Source organism: Jaculus jaculus, chromosome 2 (genome assembly GCF_020740685.1).
Source record: "Jaculus jaculus isolate mJacJac1 chromosome 2, mJacJac1.mat.Y.cur, whole genome shotgun sequence".
Taxonomy (NCBI): Eukaryota; Metazoa; Chordata; class Mammalia; order Rodentia; family Dipodidae; genus Jaculus; species Jaculus jaculus.
This window is the reverse complement of record NC_059103.1, coordinates 67,345,324-67,363,533: the sequence shown is the minus strand read 5'-3', so window position 1 is coordinate 67,363,533 and position 18,210 is coordinate 67,345,324. Positions and strand designations below refer to the sequence as shown.

Genomic DNA, 18,210 nt, shown 5'->3' with positions numbered 1-18,210 from the left:
CGAAACTGTTAAGACTGAGGTTGAACCAGTCCATCTGTAAGGTTCCTTTGATTTGTACAATTCTGTGATTTCAATGGAGCAAGATGGCATCCTCTACGAAAGAGTGCAATTCCCTCTCCACACTCATGAACAGAAGTCTGTGGGTTGTAGTCACAGCCGTGGGTACCTAACAGGACCACTTTCATCTGGCAGCAGCCCCTGACTAAGTGTTCAGATGCTGAGTTCTGGTCCAGGCACTATGAGACTTCTTCCCTGCTCTTGTCCCCATGCCCGCCACCACCTCACTCCCCGTGACTGAGAACTGGCCCAGGGAGCACGCTGTTGCCAGCACGCACACCTCAGGTGAGTGGTTTGGGGGAAAAATAAACAGCAGCCTTCTGGGGACATTCCATACATTTCCTAGGGATTCCTGCAGATGACTGTGTTGTTAGCCAGCTTGTGGCTACTGTAACAAGAGCTTGAAGTAAGCAACTTAACAAGAAAGGTTTGTTTGGGTTTGGTTTGGAGTTTTAGAAGGTTCAGTTCATGGAGAACTTAATTCTAAATCTTGTAATGTAAAAAGAGTTATCTCTAAAGTACATTTTTGGGAGTAACCCTTTCAGGACTGATAGTAGTAGCTTAGAAGAGAGAGATCACTCACTCCGCGTGTATGAGGACTTCTGTGCTGTGGGTTGTGCTGTGGAGAAAGTATTTCCCACACAGCTGGGTGACAAGACCTCCCAGGTGCTACTAGGTCATTCACACAGTGGGAACAAATGCGCTTAACTGTAACATGACTCTGGCCAGAGTTCATGCTTGTCTTAACGGAACTTTGGACTGTTTACTCCAGAAGAGACATAGATTAGTGAAGCTTTGAGTTTAATGTTGCCTGCTCTGTACAAAAATGCAATGCAGAGCTGGGCGTGGTGGCGCATGCCTTTAATCCCAGCACTCGGGAGGCAGAGGTAGGAGGATCGCCATGAGTTTGAGGCCACCCTGAGACTAGAGTTAATTCCAGGTCAGCCTGGACCAAAGTGAGACCATACCTCGAAAAACAAAACCAAAACCAAAAAAAAAAAAAAAAAAAAAAGAAAAGAAAAAAAGCAATGCAAAGCAAAGCCAACTTATTTTGTCAGTTCAAGTTCTTTATGTTTTTAACCTTTGGTTCTCAAGAGCTGGCCATCACCCATGTTCAGGAGGTGTGGGAGTATGTTTGATACCTCATTCTTCATGCTAACAGGTTTTGTGTATTAGTAGTCCACTGGCTCTGCTGCACGCTGTATTCCCAATGAACTCCTCTACAGGTAGTGTGGCCCTCTGGAAATACGGAAAGGGAAGTTACAGAACAGAGCATTTGTTGATGCATTTGCTAGGGGAAGATGCCCAGCAGTTGAGAGTTGGCACAATCCTCCTGTCTCGCTTTCCTTGTTGGGTACAGTGTGACAATAGGGAATAAGAGCCAGCGACGTCATTTTTAGCATTGAATTCATGTACTGTCTAAATATCTCCTTCTGATGGTCAGGATGCCCAAAGCATCCCAGTGCTGAGGGAGTTCACATTTGGTTTTTCCATAGTCTAATGTTTTGAGCTCTTTGTGTTTATGGTGATACTTAAAGTAGATGATACTTAAAGTAGATGATAATGGTTTTGTGTTTTTAAACTGAGTTGCAGGTGAATTTCCTGTTGTGTCAGTATTAAAGACTGTGGCTAATACAACCCCCTGAAATCTTTAGCCATGCCCACGTGGATCCCTGTAAGGCTATATGTGTTGGACATTATTTATTGGTATTTCTGTTTCCAGCCTGTCTTATTTGATAGAGCTTTAATGTTGTGCTGATGCTGGGAAGCCATGCCTAGAAGTGTTAGTAACTCACACATGTCATTCGCTCACTTGAGAGAGGAAGAGTCCCTCCTTGCTGGTCCGTGTTAGTGTTTTGTAGCTGAGCTCACCAGAACCACGTCACAGCCACATTCAGCCTCAATGGGAAGTGGGCTATCCTGCAGTAAGTTGTTAAAGTTGAAAAGGTTCTGAGTATTAAGACAAGTATGAGAATCTAGCCTGAGCTCTTCCAGCAGTGATTAATGGTGACCAGGTATGCCATTGTTTTGAGGACTGTTTTAAAGACTGAGGACCCAGCTAGGAAGATGATCATTTCTCCTAGCCAGCTGCTGTCAAGCCCATCTTCCACCCCCTTTTTGGGGGGCAACCTTTAAACTTTTTGTAAAAATTGTCTATGTGGTAGCACAGATTTAAGTGCCAAAAACATGACATATTTGTGTACTACTGCAAGGTGTAAATTATTTACTGGAAGTCAGCTTTAGAAAGGAATGGGTGTTCTTAGTGGAGACAAATACTGTTTTATATTAGATAGCTGCTTCACAGATACACTGACCTGTTTCTTTAGGCCTTAGAAATATTTTAAAATGGTATTTTGCTGAAAGTTTTGAATTACCTAAAGAAGTAGTCACAAAATTTACATGTATAGTATGTTGGAAGATCTGAAAGTATTTTTTTTCTTGTAAGAGCCACAATTTCTGAATTTATTGTAAGTCAATAATGTAATCTTTGTAAGTTTTTCTCAAAAGATCTATTTTACTGTAACATGTCACTAATGTAATTAGATTTTGGTAAACTAAGTGCTTTTACATTTGAAGTTGACTTCATAAGCCTGTGAGTGGTCCTCAATGTTATCAACTCTCAGGCAACTATTAGAATAGGTTATGGCATCTAGAATTAGAGCACCTTGTATTGTCTGCTTTTAAAATGCCCTGGAGCTTTAAACTTGAAACATAAGTAACACATTATCTTGTCAATAGAAGTGACATTCGCCATCTCTCAGTGTGTGTGCCTGGTCTACAGGACTATTCAAGTGTGAGCCTTCAAGTCAATTCTATGCACAACCATTCACCAACTACTGCTGCTGTGGTTCCCCAGGGCCACCCTGCCGTGCTCTGACGCGAGCTCATGCTGACCAGATAGACTGGAAGGACAGACTAGCTGCGTTCACAGTATCTCCACCAGAGGTAACGTAGAGATGACTGTGCGAGAATCCATGTTTGCTGTAAAACTGCTCAGTACTGCAACACTTCTGTGGTTGTGTGTTGTACTCTCAAACTTACAGAATACTCAAAAACAGAAAAAAGAATTAGGTTCAAAGATTTTCTAGATTTCAGACCTAATAGTGTTACTGTGTTGAACATCAGTAGTGAAAACCCAAAAGAAAAAGAGAATTCCCTATGGATTAAGGACCAACTAGTCACTGCAATAAGCAACAGTTTATTTATAAAAAAAAAAAAAAATGAAAAGAAAAAGGAAAAAAAAAACCCAAACAATTCTTTCACTGTATCTTATAGATTAAGTAAAAATACCAGTATTAATATATATGTATATACATAGTGCATATATATATGTACAGGTGATATAACGTTAAGATTACATGCTTCTCAGGACAGAAGAATTAGGACATGTTCCCTCATATCAATTTAAAATTCTATCACAATTTCAAATCACTGCAAGAGAAGTCGTTTCCTACATTTTCTCTTTAGACTTCAAGTACAAGAAGTGACCAAACCAGGATCTAAACGTGGAAACCATCCGCTATGCACCGATGATGACGGAGTGCCATGGATTATGAGTCGGGGGCTTCTGACTTCTCACACAGTCTCCATCTCCCTACACTGTGTCAACCTTCTACCTGAGATGACAGGGAATGATGAAGCATGACAGTTTGTAGGTTTCATGTACATGTTCATGTGGAAATTTCAACAAAAGCAACTGAGAAAACATCTTCTTACAGTAACAACACTGGCCATGTAATCCCCAGGGGAGGATTTCTTTCTCCTCTTTCCTTGCCAAATAAAATACAGACCCTCCCCCACAACAAAACAAAAACAAAACAAAACAAAAGAACAACAAAAACTCAGGGTGAAGCACCTCTGGCGATGATCAGCAAACAGCAAGGACAGAGAGGTAGCGTTTCCTTGGTGACAGCTCCGGGCTGACTCAGATGATGTCAACACACCCTCTTCTGCAAAAGGCACTCACATATTGTCTGTTTATAAAGCATACAGTGGGGTCCAAGCATGGGAGTCTCTCCTACAAATATAAAAGAGAAAAGCTGAGGAGCTGGTATAGCAAAGAAAGAGTAAGAAACACATGTCGTGGATAATGTGTATGTTTCTTTCCTTTTTTTGTTGTTTTTTGAAGGACAATAGGTAATTTTAAAAACTTCATTGAAATGTTTTGAAATTCCAATAAAACTACCGTTAAGAAGCAGGGTATTGGAGGACGAGAGATGGAGTTCCAAACACTGAGAGGAGGGCATTAGCTTTTCAAGTGGCCAAAGTGAAGCATGTGGTCTGCTCTTGAGGAGAAAGACCAACCACAGACTAGGGGAACGTGAACAGAAGGGAGGTGGAGACTGGGAGAGGTGGGAAACAGGAGGGAGAGGGATGTCTTCAGGATATGGGTGCAGAAGGAATGCCTGCGGATGTGCAGGGGAAGGACAGGCTGCACCCCCCCGTGCATTTCAGTCCAAAGACACCCTGGCCAAGCCAAGGCTGCCCTCACCGGGACACCACCGAGCTAATGGAATTGTAAGATGTGCCACTGTTGCAGCTGGAGGCGTAAGCTTCCTGGCCGTTGCCATCCAGGTTGATCTTGAACACAGAAGAGGCCTTGAGTAAAAAGTCCGCCGCGTCCCGGCGCCCAAGCTCCCGCAGTTTAGACATGAGGATACCCACTGTGCTCTCAGGGCAGGAGGTCCATTCCTGTAGCAAGGCATGTACTGGGCTGGGGAGGAAGTCCTTGGGAGCCCTGGGGTTGGTGTTGTACTTGGCCACCAGGTCTGGAAGGCCCAAGTTCATAGCAAGAAGGCACCAGTCTTTCCCCATGGGGTCGGGTGGGTCCAGGAGGCGACTCAGTTTCCTCCGGGTCAGGAGGTTCAGGTCTGAAGCATGGATGTCCATGCCCAGGCTGGCCTGTGAGTAGACGTCATGACACCCAAAGCATGTGATGCTGCTGAAGCTCTCCTTGTACCCGCCCATCGTGTTGGTCAGGGAGCTCTCCTTCAGGGTCTGTGCACGGAAGAAGTCCCGTGGCTGGTACACCATAACCGGCTCGTGGTGCTCCCGCAGCTGCTGGGGGCTCAGGTAGTGTTTCACTGTCAATAGTCCTGGCAGTGTGGTTGTCATGACATTCTCGATGGTGCTGCACACCGAGTCCAGCAGCAGGCAGCACTTGATCTTCTCTGTCTCCAGCCCACGCACTTGCACCTCGATGCCCTGGCCATGGTTGACCAGCAGCACCTGCAGCTCGGCGCCACGGTTGGTGATCTTGCAGCCACTGACCCACAGGCGGATGTCCGCTTCCCCCTCAGTGCTCTGCTGGTGGATCCACCGGCACAGGTTAACCTGCACTTTGTGAAAGATGCCGCACGGGAAGGGGGTAAGATGCTCCACAGGGACAATGCGCACACCGCCATACACCATCACCTCGTCCTCCTCATCGGCCCAGGAGCGCTGCAGGTTGTCGGTCTTAATCAAAGCAGGGACATCCACCATGGTCCCACTGCTCAGGTCCCGGGCACAGATGTCCATGGCATCCAGGATCTGCAGCAGCTCCTCCACATCACTGTCGGGTACCAGGCGTTGGATGTCCTCCATGGTGTAGCGACCCCGGTAATGGTGCAGGGCACGGGGCGTCTCCACGGAAAGCAGCTTCCCCAGGACATTGGTGCAGAGCCAGCGAGGGTCCAGGAGCAGTACATCCTGAACTGTTTCACTCTGCATGATGTTGATCTGCCAAAGAGAACAAGGCAAGGTCACCAGCAGGAATGGACCTGGGATGGGGGCTCCTGACACTCCAAGCACAGAGGGCCTGAGCCCAGTGAGGAGACCTGACTGGATGCTATGAAGAAAGACTCAAGGCTATTCTAGTGACTTATCTCTCAAGCCCAACACTGGTACCACAAAGTAATTTGAGAATATCAGGAGATTTCTGGCAAGCATTCAGACAGGGATGTCAAAACCCAATACAAAGAAAGACAAAAATAAAGCCAAATCAAAACAAGAAAAAAAGAGAGAGAGGGAGAAGGAGATGGGGAGATAGCAAGTAAATGTAATGAGTTGAGTTTTGGAGGAAATCAGAATTTTAAAATCCACAAATGAATGAAAACAGCTATAAGAAGAAGTCATGAGGGCAAATGAAATCCCACTGTATGAAGACGACACTCTTCAGTCACAGTACTAAACCAGTGTTGGGTTTTGGGAATGTGACCATCCTGTATACTGGACATCCTTTTCTCTGAGAAGCAGGCTCAATTACTTAAGGGTGAAACATGAGGAGTCTGGATGTGTACAGAACAGAAAAGCAAGTGAGCAGGTGAGGAAGGAAGAAAGGTGGCGGATGTAAATGATTTGTCAGTGTACTCGGAGAGTGCGTGAAGACTGAGAAGGGTGCAGTCTGTGCTCCCAGCTGGCTTCAAATTCTTGAACCTCCTGCCTCAGCCTCCTGACTGCTGGCATTATAGGCATATGCCATGATGCACATAAAGTTTAAAGGTATTTTCATTTTAAAAAAGAAATTTCTGGAAAGTTAAGCTTCAGTAAGAACAGCTCATCTCAGAAAGGAAGCAAGAATGAGACCTGAGATGGTGACCAGTGGGGATTTCAACTCTACACTTACATTGCTCTCTCTAAAAACCTGAAGTTGAAAGAATAGAGAAAAAAACAAGAAGCAGGGCACGGTGGCTCATGCCTATAATCCCAGCACTAGGGAGGCTGAGCTAGGAGGAACACTGTGAGTTTGAGACCAGCCTGAGTTGCCCAGAGATCGTGTCTCACAAAAGACAATTACCAAAAACAGAAGTCACTTTTCCTTCTGTCCCTTTTGAACTACTGTATGAAATACATGGTGCTCCCAGGTAGGCTCCTTCCTCACAGGGTGCTCCGGCCCCACCTGGTGGCCACAGGCAGATTCTGCTCAGTGTGGCTTAGACCTTCTAATGCCCTCTCTGTGTCTGTTCATCACCGCACCTTACACTTATCTTTCATGAAGAAATAGCTTGTTTCTGTTTTGTTCTCAAGATGGCATTTGGTGCATCACCATTTGCAATTTGTTACTAATTCTGGCCATGTCCTATAGGTCATAAGAGGCAAAGTCTGACCCACCTTCTCTGGTGGAGGAGACTGAGGAGAGGGGACAGCACACCGTGTGCTGTGTGGATCAGGAACATGAAGGTCAGCGGAGCAGTTGTTAGGAGGCAGCAGCTGGATGAAGGGGGCTGAGACTAGCCAGAAACGACCACATCACAGAGATTTCCTTTCCTTTTCCCTCCTTCTAAGTCTCCATTTATTTACTAAAGTGTCCAGTTCAAGGGAGAGGAGGTGATAATGATATTCAGCAGATTATACGTTATGAATTACAAAATTGCTGACAAAATAGTAGAGGACAAGAGAATACTGAGCCAAGGGGGCAAGTTTACTGTTTTGTTAGTTTTATATCCATCTGAAAGTATAATCTGAGATGTGGCCCTCCCTGGTCTCTTTCCTTTACATTACAGTCATTTTACATTACTGCTGGGGTGTCAGCCAATCAACCGATTGTTCACTGGAAGTTTAAAGCTGATATTATAGCTTGAGGCCCTTCAAGTCACCTTCAAGTCATATTAGTTTCAGCAATATACACCTCACACAAATGTGATTATGATGTGGTATCTGATATGAGAGGTGCCAACTTCTGGTTTCTAATATTCCCAGAGCTGCTTCTGACTGTCACCTCAGAACTGTTGGTTTTGGCCCAGGCTAGCTTATGTTGCATCCTGGTTTCACAGTATTCAGGAAAGGAAGGAAATAGTAAAGGCTATGCCCCTGGATAGTTTATAGTGTTAACTTGACAGAAGATAGAATCACCAGTGAGGGATTATGTAGATCAGGTTACACTAAGTGTAAGTCTGTGAGGAATTATCTTGACCTTAACTGTGGTCAGCAACACCATTCCCTGAGCTAGGGTCCTGGACTACACCAAAAGGAGAGAGCTGGCTGAGCAGCAGTGTTCATCACTCTCTGCTTCTCACAGTGGACTGAATGTGACCAGCACCTCATGCTCCTGCCGCCAGGCCTTCCCTGCATGGTGGACTGTGAGCCGGAGCTGTGAGCTGAAATAAACCCTGCCTCTTTTTTTTTGTCAGGTATCTTCTCCTAGCAACAAGAAGTTGACTAATACAGCTCCTTTCTGAGCACAGGCACACTATGCAAGCAGAACAGCTTCCCAACTTCACCCCAGGGATGTCACCCAAGTTAGGACAACAATTCCCATGTTCTGTTCTTGCTGGTGGGCACTGCTTTCTGTAGATCTTTCAATGTGTGGCTCAAGTCATGACCATTCTACACATCTGTGCACTGGATATGGATATGTCTTAGTTTTCACAGACACTGTCAACACATTGTCTCAATGAGCCTTTTCTCAATGTTTGTCAACTTAGAATCGTACTTGGAGCCAGACCCTTCCCATCCCCTGGGAACAGCTTTGAAGAAAGTAGCAAGTGCCTGAGGGGACGTGGAGACCCCATAACCCAGGGCTCAGGCCCTGAGCCCCCAGAAGCAATCAGCAAAGCAAAGACAAATGAACCACTGCTAAGGTGAAGCAGACGCAGAGAACAGCGGGCAGCAGTTCTGAGGCCACCTGAGGAGTAACAGCCTTGGGCGTAGAAATGATCCTGCATTTTTCTACTCTGCCAGGCCAGACACCCCCAGGGGCGGGCCTCTGCCTGGCTTCCTGCAGCCCTCACCTCGCCCGTGCTGTGGAGCTGCTGTGCGATGCGCCTGAGGTCCTCCTCAGAGGCCAAGGGGTTCAGTTGGTCCTGTGCATCATACACGAACTGCTGCAATGACATCAGCTGGTTGGGGCCATTGAGCTTCCGCCAGGAAGGCAGCGTGGAGATGATCTTCTCACACAGGTGAGTCATGGGAGGACAGCCCTAGACAAAACAGGTGGGATAGGTTAGCCACTGTGGCTGGGCATCTACAAGGAGCCCAGAAGAGACAATGCAGTTCCTCCACACTGTGTGTATACCTGGTACATGGCAATGCTAGAAAAACAATGGATGCCCTCTTTATCAGAAGCAGCTGCAACTGCCCACAAGAGACCCTTGAGATTGGGCCCACAATATTCCCCCATTGAAGTAGAGGATGGGGATTGTCATGAAACCTCCAATTGCCATCCCAGGCACCCCTGTGCCATTGTCAAGGATGCACATGGTCTCATGGTCTCAGGGGAGGAAGAGTGTATAGAAGGTGGGAGACCCGGGGACAGAGTTCCATCTAAGCAGCTGTGGGGAGGTTGTTGTCCCCCTGAGATATGACCTTTCCATGCTAGAGCTGGTTGGGGTCTCCACTCCATGCTCACCCATGCTCTATAAAGCAGCCCAGTGAAGTCACTGGCTCACCAGGGTGAACTTGGGTGGATTAGCCTCTAGTGTGTTGGGGATGTCCTGCCTGCTGTGAGCAAGCTCCCATCAGCTTCTCCCCAGAAGAGGTCATGCTCCAATTCTGTGAAGGGGACGTGCTTTGCTGGCTGCACACTGGGTGGCTGTTACTTCAGTGCTATCTTCCAGCAGAACCTGACCATCGAGTAGAGCTGGGCTGGGGCGTCTCCGCACGGCTGCCACACAGATGGTGTTGATTATGAACATAATGTTTCTGGAATTGTGAACTTGTGGAAAATATGCACGAGAGGTACTGTCTTTTCTGCCAAAGGGTTAAAAAGATAGAGACACTCTATTCTGGAAGGACTCCTCTTTGGGAAGTCCCTTTCTTGAACCAGCTGTCCTTGACACTTAGAGTCAGCCATCCTTGAGACTAGAAGAGCCAACAACCCTTGAAACCAAAGCTTTTATGGCTGTATTTGGAAAGGGGACTTATATGTCCCATTCTTTTAGGTTTTCCCTATAAACTGCCTCATTTTTATGTTAGTCAATTGTGTGAGCTTGTGAGGCCAAACTCTGACCCAGAGTAACACGTAGGATCCTGCCCGTGTTAGGGAACATAAAGACCCCAGCAGACTTCCAGTTGGCATGCTTGCTTGTCTGAACTCTAAAAAGCCTTCTACAAGCAAGCATTGTACACGCTGCCAGTGTGCTTCGGATGGTTGTGTGGTTGCTCTCTAACCACAGACTCCTTTCTAACAAACTGAATCCATCAACATATGCTCATCGGTGTCTAACGCGTCACGTGTGTCTTCACTCCCTTCCTCTCTTCACTTCCTCCCTCATGTAAATAACCTCCTCAGTCAGACAAAGGTCAAGTCATGAACAAGGAGAGGAGTGAAGAATGAGAACCATCAACATTGGGGTGGGTTTTAGCCAGTAAACTGGGTATTCCTGGGGACCACTGTTGACAGGTTTTGAGGCCATTTCTAGGTAACTGACTTAAAGTTGTATTTTGATGTTGCAATAATTAAACAAACCAGCTCTTGTTTCAGATTCATATAATCAACACACTATCCTAATTAGAAACTACACATTCCATATTCTGTATTGCTGTTAATTGTGTATCTCTCCTTATGTCATAGCCTTCTTATGCCACCTTAATTCCACTCCCTAATCAAAACCAAAATTCTTAGCAGTGGTAGTTTGTGTGGTGAACCACCTATGTACCCTCAGGACTTGGGGGGAGGGATGGAGTGGACAAAGTAGCTGGGCAGACTGCAACTCAGCTCAAAGACTCCCTGCTGCTCAGGAGACAGAGTCCTTGATCTGAACCTAGGGGGAGTCCCTGGCGTCTATTCATAGGCTGTTGTGTGTCCCCAGACCACAGTCTGCTAGTATTTGTGACCAGATTCCCAGAGGTCTTCCACATCACTCCTATCTGCTGATTGAATCATGGTGGCACTGCAGTAGGAAAGCATTGATCTCTGATGTGCTGCTTGGCCTTCATGAGATGAGAGGTTCTCCTGAGAATCCCTGAAAAGCACATCTGAAACTAGAGCCTGGTGAAGAAGGCCTGGGCCTTAGAAGGGAATACAGATTACAAGGTGACCCCCCACTGGGTCAGAGCGGAGGTGCGTCCCTCACTCAAGTCTAGATTTGGGCCTGGAAACCACTTTAAATAACCTCTAGCATTTGTCATTTTAGCAGTATTTCATCATTTAGCATGTATTTTTGTTGCTTACCAGATCTGTGAGACAGACTAATGAATTCCCCCAATCTATATCACCTTGCAACTTATGATTTTTTTATCAGAAAACGTCTTAAATATTTGTGTTTCCAGTAGGTATCTGCCTTGCCTGTGTTTTCTAGTAGGCACTGTCCTTTGTGTGCCCTTTCTTTGCAAACTTTTAGGGGTTACCTTTTTCAAATGCATTCAAATGTTTCAAAATGATTTTGAAAAAACATTCTCCAAAATTCTCATTCAACATCTGTATTACCTTGTGTCTATACACTTAAATGCTTTAACCCATTACCTGTTGGGCTATGTCTTGAGTAGGACAGCCCAACCCATGTCCTTCCCCGAAAATGCTCAGTAGTGCTGGATTATTAATAAGGTAAATGTCTTCCCCATTAAATTACAATAATATCTTCATTTTCTACTAACTTTCTGCAGACTTTGTGATTTATGTGAAAACTCTCTAAGCTATTCTTCTATTCTTAATCAAATCTACTGATTATAGAACTTTATAAATATGCTTTATTCCTACATTTAACTTTTAAGGTCTAAATCCCAGTCTGCCCCACTCTATTCAGATGTCATGTGCATTGTATGAAATACGGAGACACAAGTAAGGAGAAATGCAAACACATCTAGGTTTTGCCTACAGCAGGAATACAGGCTCATCCTGTGATCTCATCTTAGGACACATCCTGCAATAAACTGTGTTTCTAATTTTCTTTTCTGGGCTTAATTTACATTCTACAATAAAACACATTAAAATTACTTTGTAATTTGTAAAAAATAAATGTTACATTTAAACAAATCATGAAAAGCATATGACTCTGATAGCCTCAGAAGTGGTTCACTGTTGCCCACAACCCTCAAACTCACACTCTTCCTCCGTCACCCCAGCACAACAGGAATACAGTACGTCCATGCAGCCCCTCGTCCTGGCCCCCAATGTGAATCTGTCCCCTAGAAACTGGACCAAATTCAGGGCAGCAGACAGAGGCTCCCTTTCCTACCAGCCCTGGCGTCAGTCCAGGTCCCTGCAGCGTGTACTCACCGAGACAATCTGACTCCGAATTTCTTGCAGGTGATTCCGAAGGACCTTTATGTCCTTAGACCCAGAAGCCCCTGCATCCAGCACAAACAGCTTATTTGTGACATGAAGATCATTTCCAAACCTATGACAAGAACAGAAGTTAGCCCTGAATCATTCTCACTACGTCTTCCCATGCAGAGGCCAGGCTCCCACTGGCTCTGAGGCTGGCGGGAGGTGGGGGACGTCCTAGTGAGCCTGGAGGCCCCTCTGACCCTGATGTTGTGTGGACTCTGCCTGGTCCTTGTGGGTGCGGCATGTGGGGAAATCAGTGTGCACTCTGGGTCATACAGGCTGGATTCTGGGGTATCAGCACAGCTACAGGAACTGAGTGTAGCAAGATGTGGGCTAGTCTGATGAAGGAAAGGGGAAGCCCAGGTGTTCACCTTCAAGGGACAGGAGGAGATGCTACAGATGGCAGAGGGGCTAAGATCAGAGGTACTGATCTAAAAGTATTCACAAGAGCCAGTTTCATCTCAAATTGATAATCCAGGAGCTGAGTTCACAGCATAATCTAGAGATCTGCTGCTTCAAACGTTGTGGATGGGATCTGCAATGGTTTAGATGTAGCCTGGCCCCCAAGGTTCATACACTGGAGGCTCTGTCCTCAGTGTGGTGATGTGTGTCATGGAACCTTAAAGAGGTTTACAGTCTAACTGGAGGTGGCTGACATCTCTGGGTGCTGCCCTCAAAAGGCATTACTATAGCTTTCATGGGACCCTAGTTCATTCTCAGGAGAGACCTCTGAATCTCTTCTGAGTTCCTGTCCTTACATGGGCCTTGTCATGATCCTTGTGCCACTGAGATGTGATGTTGTCAGGGGGGCCTCACACAGAGTGATGGTATTCTGTTCAGATTTTCTGCCTCCTTAAACTATGAGCTAAACATGCTATTTTTTTATTAGTTATCCAGCCTCAGGTATATTGTCATAGCAATGGTTATGACCAATATAAAGTGTAAGTAAAAATTTTTATTTTTATATTGCCCATAACGACCCTCTACCTCCTTGGTAAGTAAAACAAAAGACTTACTGAATAACACTTGACATGAGTGGCATCCTTATCTGTTCTGTTCTGTTCCGTCCCATCTCATCCCATCCCATCCCATCCTACCCTAACCTATCCTGCTACAGAAGTAATTTCATAACTCACTGGTAATTTGCAATTTACACAATAATAGATACTGGTAACCATTATGTTAGGCATGAAAAGACCAAAGCTGTAAGAACTAGCGGAAGTGCCCTCTTGGTGGAGGAGCTAGGTGGGTGGAGGAGCTATGTGGGAGACAATGTGAGAGCGTTGTGGCTTTTTACCGTGTGTCTTGTACATGTACTCACTGCATTAACAAAATGAAAAGCTCACAAGAAGTTTACCTAACGACAAAGGCCTTTCATTCCTGTGTCTGGGTTACATGTCCTATGCTGTATTTTCACACTCGACTCCAGTTCCCTGGGGCAGGAGCTTCCTCCCCCTCGTGGGCCTCCCCGTACCTGTTCCTGATCTCTTTCAGCAATGCCATGTCCTTGTCATAGCCAAACTCGCCTCCAGCAGGCCGAGGGATGTTCATGATGTCAGCGTGGGTGGCTACCAGGACAACCCGGAGTGGATTCTTCAGCTTGCCCCCAAATGCTGGGCGGGAATGTAAACTCTGTGAGAAAGTGAGTCCCCTACCTGGCTGATCTCTGTTCCAGGCGAGGGGGCTGCTGAACTCAGGCCCAGGACACTGTCCAAGTTATTTACAACCTACCCACAGACCTGAGTTCCCCACTGTGCAGTACAGTCCTATTCTTGGGCCTCCAGGAGAGTTCTGAGCAGGGCCCAGGACCCACCCTAGCAAAGCTCACAAGGATCTCTCAAGCAGCCCATGCTGTTTGAGAAATGGGGGATGACTGAATCTCCAACCAGGTAGACAGCCTTCACAGGACCAGAGAAAGCTCGCTGAAAGCATGCTAGGTTGGGCTGAGAGGGACAACTCTACTTTGCATCAGCTACAATGACATTGGTGCTGAAGTATACTGAAGGAAGGGAGAAATGGCTGCCAGGGAAGGCTCAGGATTGGGCCTTTGAAGCACAGAACCATGAGACAAAATCTCCCTGCACATCACAGGGCAGAAGTTCTATGAGAAGAAGAAAGGCAGGAAGCCGTAGCTGTGAGCCCCACGCTACACTCTGAGCACGGGCATGGCCAGGTGTGTGGCCAGCAGCGGGCTGGGAGCAGAGCAGGAAGGACCTCCCTGGCCCCAGGGCTCAGCTCACCTATAGGTTCTTCCACCGGCACCAACGACTTCAGGAAACTGAGCCAGAAAATCACTTGGTTTAGCTGGATCTCATAGGGTTCTTCCAGACTAAAAACGATGATGTGAATAGAGGTGGGGTCGTTGGCAGCAAAATAGTCATAGCAGCAGAAGTACACAGGGTTTCCGGAGAACTCCCACACGCTGAAATCACCAACTCCTGGAGGGGAAGAAATCTGAGGACTTGAGACAATACCCCTCAGCGGGCTGCTCCCTGGTACCCGCTTCCAGTCTCACCACATAATCCACTCCCTTTGGCACACTCCACCACGAGGCTGGCCATGACAAAGTGACATAGCAGAGAAGTTCTTCACCAGACATTGAACTGATGGGGCCATCCAATTTTGGACTTTCAGTCACAAGACTGGGAACTAAATACATCTCCTCCCTTTATAAATGCCTAGCCTTGGGTATTTTATTGCAGCAACAGAAAACAGAATTGCAGATGTACTGAGTCTGGGGGAAATTAGTGGGCTGCTCAAGGCCATGTGGTGAGTTATGGAACATTTTTAAAGTGGAGTTGGGGAGTTTCACTCCAAGTTAGTGGTGATAACTTGATCTCTGCCTGAAATCCGCATCGCAATATGGCTGGGGCCATCATCCCAGGGATTTGGGACTATATGGGGACCCTGCACAGAGGACAAAGTGTTATGCAGAGTGAAAGGAATATTCCCAGCAAAACTTTAAAACCTCAACCCATTGCAAATGCTTTGCCATGTGTGGTGGTGCACAACTGTAATCTTAGCAGTCAGGAGGCTGAGGCAGAGAGATTGTGAGTTTGAGGCAAGCCTGGGCTATATAACAACATTCTGTCTTGAAAGCAAACAAAAATGCCATGATGATGGGATGGAGAGATGGCTTAGCAGTTAAGGTGCTTGCCTGCAAAGCCAAAGGACCCAGGTGGATTCTCCAGGACCCATGTGAGCCAGATGCACAAAGTGGCGCATGCATCTGCAGTTTGTTTGCAGTGGCTAGAGGCTCTGGCAGACTCATTCTCTACCTGCCTCTTTCTTTCTCTCTCTCACACACACTCTCTCAAATTAAAAAAAAAAAAAAAAAAAAAAAAAGGAGAAACAACAATAACAACAACAACAAAAAAATTCTTAAGCCAGGCGTGGTGGCGCCCACCTTTAATCCCAGCACTCAGGAGGCAGAGGCTGGAGGATCACTGAGAGTTCAAGGGCACCCTGAGACTACATAGCTACATAGTGAATTACAGGTTAGCCTGGTCTAGAGCAAGATCCTACCTCGAAAAACCATCAAAAAAAAAAAAAAGAAAAAAAGAAAAAAAAACACGAGATCAATAGAGTGCTCAGTCATGAAAAGCAAATGAATGCACATCTACATCCTCTCCCCTCCAGGGATCAGGGAACTGGGTGGAAGAAGGAATGCAAGAGCCAGAGGAAGAGGGGTGTGGTGTGGAACATCGACTTCCAGAATGATGTGGCCATTGCACTCTTGAGCTCAGGACAGCTGTGGTTACCTGAGTAAGATTAAAGCTCTTATTCTGTCACTGTATGGGAGGAACTCATGAGGTCCCGCCCCTCCCTGAGGATTTATACTCATCTAATGGTTGCTGGGGAGGGAAAGACATTTTCGTCAGTACTAAGCCACTAGTAAGGTGTCCATGCGCTTGCATACAACCCCTCACCCATGAGCCTTCTAGCAACCCTTAATTGTGTGGTCATTTAAAAAAACGACCTGAAGGATTTAGGAGTGGTTGAGCAGTTAAAGAGGCTTGCTTGCAAAACTAACTTGGCCTGATTCAATTCCCCAGCAGCCCACTTAAAGTTGGATGGATATTCCTTGCAGTGGCAGGAGTCTCTGGTGTGCACACGTGCGCACATGGAAGCATTAGGGGGAGGGACTAGCTGGGAAGATGAAGGGGTGAGCAGGACGGGGAGTGGGATAAAAGAAGGGCAATGAGGGGGTGGATGCATACTTGTATGAAAATGTCATAATGTGACCCATTATGTATAATTAATATACAGTAACAAAAGACTTAAAACTGCACAGAGAAGGGCTGGAGAGATGGCTTAGCGGTTAAGTGCTTGCCTGTGAAGCCTAAGGACCCCGGTTCGAGGCTCGGTTCCCCAGGTCCCACGTTAGCCAGATGCAGAAGGGGGCGCACGCGTCTGGAGTTCGTTTGCAGAGGCTGGAGGCCCTGGCGCGCCCATTCTCTCTCTCTCCCTCTATCTGTCTTTCTCTCTGTGTCTGTCGCTCTCAAATAAATAAAAAAAAAAAAAAACTGCACAGAGAAAACAAAATTGCCTATGTCTCTATGACAGTATTAGATATAACTCCCAATGTGTTTAAAAATTGTCTTATATTTGTTTCATCACTAAAGGGACTGTGTGCTTATGAGATTGCCTATCTAAATGGGTATTCAGTTCTATGTATTTATTTGCAAGCACAGACAGATAGGAGAGAGACGGGGGGAGGGGACGACAAGAATGGGCATGCCAGGGCCTCCAGCCACTGCAAATAAACTCTAGATGCATGTGCCACTGTGCATCTGGCTTTACATGGGTACTCAGGAATTGAACCTGGGTCCTTAGTTTTTGCAGACAAGTGCCTTAACTGCTGAACCATGTCTCCAGCACGAGTTCTACTTAAAATATATATCATTTATTTATTTATTTGAGAGAAAGAGGCAGATAGAGAAAGAATGGGTATGTCAGGTCCTCCAGCCAATGCAAGTGAACTCCAGATGTATGTGCCACCTTGTGCATCTGGCTTACACGGGTACTGGGGAGTAGAACCTGGTTCTTTAGGCTTCACAGACAAGCACTTTAACCACTAAGCCATCTCTCCCATCCTGCTGTTTTTAAAAAATATTTTATTTTTGTTTATTTGAGAGAGAAAGAGAGGGAGAGACAGACAGGGAGAAAGAGAGAGGGAAAATCTGGGTGTGCCAGGGCATTAAGTCACTGCATTCCAACTCCAGACACATGTACCATCTTGGGCACCTAGCTTATATAGGTCCTGGGGAATTGAACCTAGGTCCTTTGGCTATACAGGCAAGTGCCTTAACCACTAAGCCATCTCTCCAGCCCCAGTTCTACTTTTTTAAAAATATTAATTGATCTGTCATTTACTAAGCACCTACTGTGTGCTGATGACTTGCCTGTGTAGTTCTATTGTTAGAGGTGTTAGCCAGTCATGTCTCAGTCCTGGGTTTCTTCCCAGCCCAGTCTGCTTTCAGCAGATATGACAGACTCTGGAACAAGCTGCCTTTGGGATAAGTAGAATTGTACCACGTACCATTCAAATATGCATTCTGGATGTCAATGGCCTTGGTGGACTGGTCGTCAGATGAGCAGTGTGTGTGGTGGGACGGTGCTACAAACACTTCCAGCATCCCTCTGGTGAGACCTGGCTCGAACATCATGCTGCGGCTCCTCACGCTCACATTCTCACAGCCGGGGTACAGGTTGTTGATGCTCACCGAGACTGTGGGCAGGAAAGGCAATCCCACATTCAGAGAGCCAAGAATTGGATGCAGGGATGGGAAGAATATCCAAGGTAGGGAGTGAGGGGGAGAAAGTGGACAGTGGAAGGAGCAAGGATAGGCCCCAGGAAAGGACAGAGGGCAAAAGAGGAGGGGGGGGGTTACATTCAAATGTATGTACTTCTGATGACAGAGATATAAAACGTGACCAACAAGAATGTGAGAAGAAATTTAGAC

The 18,210-nt window shown here is 46.2% G+C and overlaps 1 protein-coding gene across 5 annotated transcripts in view; it reads right to left on the bottom strand.

Annotated features, from left to right (window-relative positions):
* Nucleotides 1–3,310: 3,310 nt before the first annotated feature.
* Nucleotides 3,311–18,210, bottom strand: part of Dapk1 (death associated protein kinase 1) — a 203,698-nt gene continuing 188,798 nt past the window's right edge. For all 5 annotated transcript variants that reach the window (XM_045142872.1, XM_045142871.1, XM_004672345.3 and 2 more), the window contains exons 21-27: nucleotides 17,787–17,975; nucleotides 14,485–14,682; nucleotides 13,719–13,857; nucleotides 12,194–12,314; nucleotides 8,769–8,957; nucleotides 4,550–5,778; nucleotides 3,311–4,075 (exon numbers count right to left, since the gene is read on the bottom strand). In XM_045142872.1, coding sequence (XP_044998807.1) covers nucleotides 4,036–4,075; nucleotides 4,550–5,778; nucleotides 8,769–8,957; nucleotides 12,194–12,314; nucleotides 13,719–13,857; nucleotides 14,485–14,682; nucleotides 17,787–17,975 — 2,105 coding nt within the window. In that variant the 3' untranslated portion in view covers nucleotides 3,311–4,035. The remainder of the gene's footprint in view (nucleotides 4,076–4,549; nucleotides 5,779–8,768; nucleotides 8,958–12,193; nucleotides 12,315–13,718; nucleotides 13,858–14,484; nucleotides 14,683–17,786; nucleotides 17,976–18,210) is intronic.